This window comes from Mastomys coucha, unplaced genomic scaffold (assembly GCF_008632895.1).
Source record: "Mastomys coucha isolate ucsf_1 unplaced genomic scaffold, UCSF_Mcou_1 pScaffold18, whole genome shotgun sequence".
Taxonomy (NCBI): Eukaryota; Metazoa; Chordata; class Mammalia; order Rodentia; family Muridae; genus Mastomys; species Mastomys coucha.
In genome coordinates this window covers 88624613-88630618 of record NW_022196900.1, presented here as the reverse complement: position 1 = coordinate 88630618, position 6006 = coordinate 88624613, and the positions used below count along the sequence as shown (strand labels likewise).

General features: G+C 50.0%; 1 protein-coding gene across 4 annotated transcripts in view; it reads left to right on the top strand.

The window, feature by feature from the left end:
• The first annotated feature begins 7 nt into the window (after positions 1–7).
• Rab42 (RAB42, member RAS oncogene family) overlaps positions 8–6006 on the top strand; it is a 27160-nt gene continuing 21161 nt past the window's right edge. For 3 of the 4 annotated variants that reach the window (XR_004121093.1, XR_004121094.1, XR_004121092.1), the window contains exon 1: positions 178–277. Coding sequence is in view for 1 of the 4 variants with exons in the window: in XM_031378907.1 (XP_031234767.1) it covers positions 51–277; positions 728–1148 (648 nt within the window). In the remaining 3 variants the exon portion in view is untranslated. Of the gene's footprint in view, positions 278–727; positions 1563–6006 lie in introns of those variants that run through there. The other variant, XM_031378907.1, reaches the window with a different exon arrangement.

Below are 6006 nucleotides of genomic sequence, written 5' to 3'. Positions count from 1 at the left end.
GGCGGAGCCACACAGAAACTCTCCAAGGTCAGTGGGGGAGCCCAGATCCCATGGAGGCGGCGGGCTGCAGCTACCAGTTTCGGATCGCTCTGCTCGGGGACGCGGCGGTGGGCAAGACCTCACTGCTGCGGTGCTACGTGGCGGGCGCGCGGGGGGCGGCGGAGCCGGATTCCGAACCCACTGTGGGCGTGGAGTTCTACAGCCGCGCGCTGCGGCTGCCTTCTGGGCTGCGGGTCAAGCTGCAACTCTGGGACACCGCAGGCCAAGAGCGCTTCAGGTGCGGCGGGAAGCGGGTAATGTCGGTCACCTGGGGGACCCTTTCTCACAGGTGCCAACTGCAGGGGCTCAAGCAAGGATCCGTGGTCCCTACCCTGCTAACCCCTCCCTACTCACTCATTCATCCTACAAACTCCGCGGAGTGGGCCAAGCCCTCAGCCCCAGCTTGTGCTGTCTTTGAACCGCATCCCCAAAGCCCTTACCCAGCCGTAGAGGAACGGCAGCATAAAGGGAATCTGCACTGGAACTCTGACTTTCCCAGAGATGCAGAGAGCCCAAGGAATTCAAAGCAGTCGTGTCAAAGGGATGGGAAGGAAGACTGGTGTGGAGGCATAGGTGGGAGTTGTTGGACAGGAAGCCTTCTATGGATCTCCGGGTGGAGGTGGGATGGGCTCTAAGGCTGTCTTAAAGCCATTAAGACTTTCCCAATTATACACACACTCCCCTCCAGGTGCATCACCAGATCCTTCTACCGGAACATGGTGGGTGTTCTGTTGGTCTTTGATGTGACCAACAGAGAGTCCTTTGAACACATCCAAGCCTGGCATCAGGAGGTCCTATCCACTCAGGGCCCTGACAAGGTGGTCTTCTTACTGATTGGCCACAAGTGTGACCTGAGCACCCGATGCGTCTCCACTCAGGAGGCAGAGGAAGTTGCTGCCTCCCTGGGCATGGCCTTCATGGAGACCTCAGCCAAAAGTAACTACAATGTGGACCTGGCCTTTGACACTGTCGCCAGAGCCATCGAACAGGCCCTGCAGCAGGGGGACATCAAACTGGAAGAGGACTGGGCAGGTGTCCGGCTCATCCATAGAGCCCCAAACCCTAGATCCCCCAGCAGGAAGCAGGACTCAGGCTCATGCCAGTGTTGACTCCAGGAGAGAAAGGGTTAAAGTGGTACCAGACTCCTGGTGAGACCAGAGGGCCACAGACAGACAAACAGACAAATACCAACAGTCTCCTGACATGTTCCTGTCTTCTAATTCTTGGGATTTTTTTTTCTTCATCAGGGATTCTAGCTACAGCCAGCCTCAACTGTCTTATATTTTCAGAATGGATCTTGCTACATGGCCTGGGCTGGCCTTGAATTAGTTACCTTCTTGTGTGATTGAGATTACAGAAGTGCTCCACTAGGCCAGAGCCTCTCCTGGGTTTTTACTTCTCTGCACCATTCCTTTCTAGAGGAAAATCTAAGATCTGGTGTGTGGTTGATAGTGACTTGTGGCAGAGTATAAATGCCTGTAATCTCCTAGCTTGAAAGGCAGAGACAGCCTGGCAGTGGTGGCGCACGCCTTTAATCCCAGCACTTGGGAGGCAGAGGCAGGTGGATTTCTGAGTTTGAGGCCAGCCTGGTCTACAGAGTGAGTTCCAGGACAGCCAGGGCTATACACAGAGAAACCCTGTCTCGAAAAACAAACAAACAAAAAAAAGGCCGAGGCAAGATAAGGCATTTAAACACATTCCCAGCTCTATAGACAGTTCAAGGTCAGCCTTGGTGGCTCTGGGGCAAGGGCACTGGCTGTTCTTCCTGTGGATCAAGCGACATGCGCAGACCAATAGGGACAGGCTTGCTCACTCAGCACCTGCCTAGTTGACAGGTGAATGGTAATATCATGCTTCTGGGTTTCTTTCTTGGTTATCATGTGGTTACTCTGGCAGTGTTTCTGGGCTGGAAGACAGCTTCCCAGCTTCTGTCCGAGGCTTTGCTGGCAAGGTAGTGTGGGGAATTCTAGTGGAAGCTTTAGGGTAGCAGGAGTCTGGCCCTAACACGTGGTGCTTCTCACGGCTCCCAGCTCAAGCTCGGGGACTAGAGTCAACTTTCAGGGTTGACCAAGAGTGAGCAGCAGACGTGTTGGATGCACAATAGACAGCATGGAGGGGCCACCAGGGTGTTTGCCGGGAGTCCCATTGGATGATGGACCTCGGGTTTCTGCACTGCCTGGAACCTGGTCATCTTTAGGGCAACCCACATCTGTCCATGAGGATGGTGTTAAAGAACTTGCCCTTCTTCAAGGCGTAGAAGCCTGTTCCTTTCATCTCAGCGTTGAGGAGACAGAGATAGGTGGATCAGCCTGATCTACATAGTAAGTTCCAGGCCAGCCAGAGCTATGGCTACTCAGTAAGATATCAAAACAAACAAACAGCCGGGCAGTGGTGGCACACACCTGCCTTTTGATCCCAGCACTTGGGAGGCAGAAACAGGCAGATTTCTGAGTTTGAGACCAGCCTGGTCTACAGAGTGAGTTCCAGGACAGCCAGGGCTACACAGAGAAACCCTGTCTCGAAAAACTAACCAAACAAACAAACAACCAAAGGAACAAAAAAGGAGGCAGGGAGGGGGGCTGGAGAGATGGCTCAGCAGTTCCCAGCCCTTGTTAATAGTGTAGAGTAGTAATTCTTAGCATCCACACAGTGAGTCACAACCAATCCATCGCTTCAGTTCCAGGGGACTCGATGCTCTTGCTTAGTCTCCAAGGCTTGTATATAACACACATACACACATGCTGGTAAAACATTCATCCAAGAAGTGGCTCAGGGCTGAGTGCACTGGCTGTTCTTCCAATGGACCAGGTTCAATTCCCAGCACCCACACAGCAGCTTACACTATCTAACTCCAGTCCCAGGGGACTCATTGAAGGCTCTAAGCAGGTAGTGGTCCATAGGTACACATGCAGGCAGAACACCCATACACATACAAATAAGTGAATTAAAAAAAAAATCACAATATTTAGCTAGGCAGTGGTGGTGCACTGGTGGCACAGTGATGGCGCATGCCTTTAATCCCAGCACTTGGGAGGCAGAGGCAGGAGAATTACTGAGTTCAAGGCCAGCCTGGTCTACAGAGTGAGTTCCAGGATGGCCAGGGCTATACACAGAAACCCTGTCTCGGGGAAAAAAAAAATCACAATATTTAAAACAATACATGACATTAAGTGTTAGGCATGGCAGCACATACCTTCATACATACATATCAAGGCAGAGAGAGACAAAAATTCAAGGTCACACTCAATTACATAGTGAGGATGAAAGATTGAGGCCAGCCTGGAACACTGAAAAACAAACAAATGAACAAGCAACCATGTTCTCTTACCCCAGCACCTGACACGTGTAAAGAACAAATCCAGGGGCTGGAGAGATGGCTCAGTGGTTAAGAGCACTGACTGCTCTTCCAGAGGACCTGAGTTCAATTCCCAGCAACCACATGGTGGCTCACAACCATCTGTAATGGGGTCTGATGCCCTCTTCTGATGTGTCTGAAGAGAGCAATGATGGTGTACTCATATGCATAAAATAAATAAATAAATCTTAAAACAAACAAAAAAGGACAAATCCAGCTTTGTCAGTCTCATGGGATTCATGAAGGCATCATTAGTGAGGAGGGCCAGGCTCTCCCTCTGCCCAGGCTCTCCCTCTGCCCAGTCCTGCTTCCTTCTCCTCCTCCAATGGCTCTAGACAAACATCTGCATGTTCCTCTCCAGCTGAGACTTTGTCACATGGACATGTGACCTGCAAGGGGGCCTTGTAGACCAGAATGGCCAAGGGGGCAATGGTGAAAGGCTTCTTGGTAGAGATGGTGTTTATATTGACATTTTCAGGGGTGTAATCGTGCCAGCAGACATGAGCAGGCTCCGAGCAATGAGGGCCTACAACACCTGACCCCCTTATGTTTTGGGTTTATTTTGTTGCTTTCTTTTAGTTTTGGCTAATTTTAGGCAAGATTTGTGGCTGGCCTGGCAAGTGCTATACATGAGGGTAGTCCCTAACTCTTCATGGTTTTCTTGCTTCTGCTTCTGGAGAATGGGAGTTAATCTCAAATTCACTGTGTAGTCCAGGCTGGCCTTAACTTGTGGTGCCTTGATCAAGGCTTATCAGCTGTTTAGCTTCCACTATCCCAAGGCTAACCATGCTATAGGGTAATATCTGGGCCTAGGCTGGTGCCCAGCAGAGTTCCTAGCCCAGCATGGATTAAAAAAAATAATAATAAAATAAAAGGCTAGGAAGTGGTGGCATATGTCTTTGATCCCAGCACAAGGGAGGCAGAGGCAGGAAGTAGGTCTCTGAGTTCAAGGCCACCGTGGTCTACAGAGTGAGTTCCAGGACAGCCAGGGTTACACAGAGAAACCCTGACTCAAAAAAAATCAACCAAACCAACCAACCAACCAGACACCACAAAACACAAAATAAAACAAAAATTATCTGAAACCTAGAGATTTCTCCATGTGGCTGCAGCTGGTCCAAAGCCTTCATGTTTGCCATGGAAAACGGATTTATTTTTTTCTTCTGTTCTGTGACAAGAAACATTCATAATGTCTTATGTAATGTTTGTCACCCCCCCCCCCCTTCAGACAGGGTTTCTATGTACACAGCCTTGGCTGTCCTGGAACTCATTCTGTAGACCAGGCTGGCCTCGAACTCAGAAATCCGCCTGCCTCTGCCTCCCAAGTGCTGGGATTAAAGGCGTGCGCCACCACCACCCAGCATGTTTGTCATTTTTTTGAGACTGGATTTCCTGTTGGTTAGACTGGCCTCTGGGTCTATAACCAAGCAGGATGACCTTGAATTCCTGATTCTCCTGCCTCCACCTCCCACAGTGGTGAGGCTACAGGCCCCACCATGCCTGGTTACTTCTTCCACAATGGAACAGGTCATTCAGGGTAACTTGAACCAGTTGTTTCTTGTCATAGTCACTTAGAATGGTTGAGTAGGTAACACCCAGAAGTTGTGATCAGGAGTTCCAGCCTATCTGGGTTACACAGTGAGAAGGATCTCAGAAACAAAAAGAAACAAGCCTTCTAATCAGGGTTGGGAGAACAAGTCTGGAAATCCCCTGTGACCCAGGTGAGACCCACTCAGAGAAAAGATGATGTCATTGTGCCCAGTGTCTCCCTGCAGTGTCCAGAAGGCTACAGTCACACAGCTACAAAATAGGACTTCCAACAGTTTTAGTCTCACAGGGCTGTTGTGGGACTAACATACTATATGATCTCTTTCCACAGTGTGGGCTCATGCCATGGGCTCTCTGTGGCTCGGGTCTTCTCTATAGCAACACAGAGTGGAGCTCACTCTGTAGACCACGCTGGCCTCGAACTTGGAAATCCACCTGCCTCTGCCTCCCAAGTGTTAGGATGAAAGGTGTGCGCCACCACCACCCGGCAAGTCCTGACTCTTATAGACAAAGACTCTATCACAACCAGTCAAGTGACATGACTGAATTACAGAGGCCAGTTCACAGTCCCACATTCCAGTAGCCAGACCCAAGGTGTATGGTCTTTTTTTTTTTTTAAGATTTATTTCATGTATATGAGTACACTATCGCTGTCTTCAGACACACCAGAAGAGGGCATCAGATCCCATTACAGATGGTTGTAAGCCATAATGTGGTTGCTGGGAATTTGAACTCAGGACCTCTAGAAGATAAATTCGTGTTCTTAACTGCTGAGCCATCTCTCCAACCCTTTTTTCCATAGACCAGGTTGGTCTTGAACTAAGAGATCCACTTGCTTCTGTCTCCTGAGTGTTGGCATTAAGCTACCGCCACCTGCCCTAAAGTGTGTTTTGCCTCATACTTCAAGGCTTTGTCCCACCTTGGCAAGCTGCGTTGATGTGAGGAAATCTTAGAGACTCCAAGTGGCAACAGTGTGTCTGCATTATGAAGATGCAGCCCCGAAAACTGTAGCCTCCCCTCCTTCTATCCCATGGGCTGCACTGCACCCGCCTCTGACTGTAGCC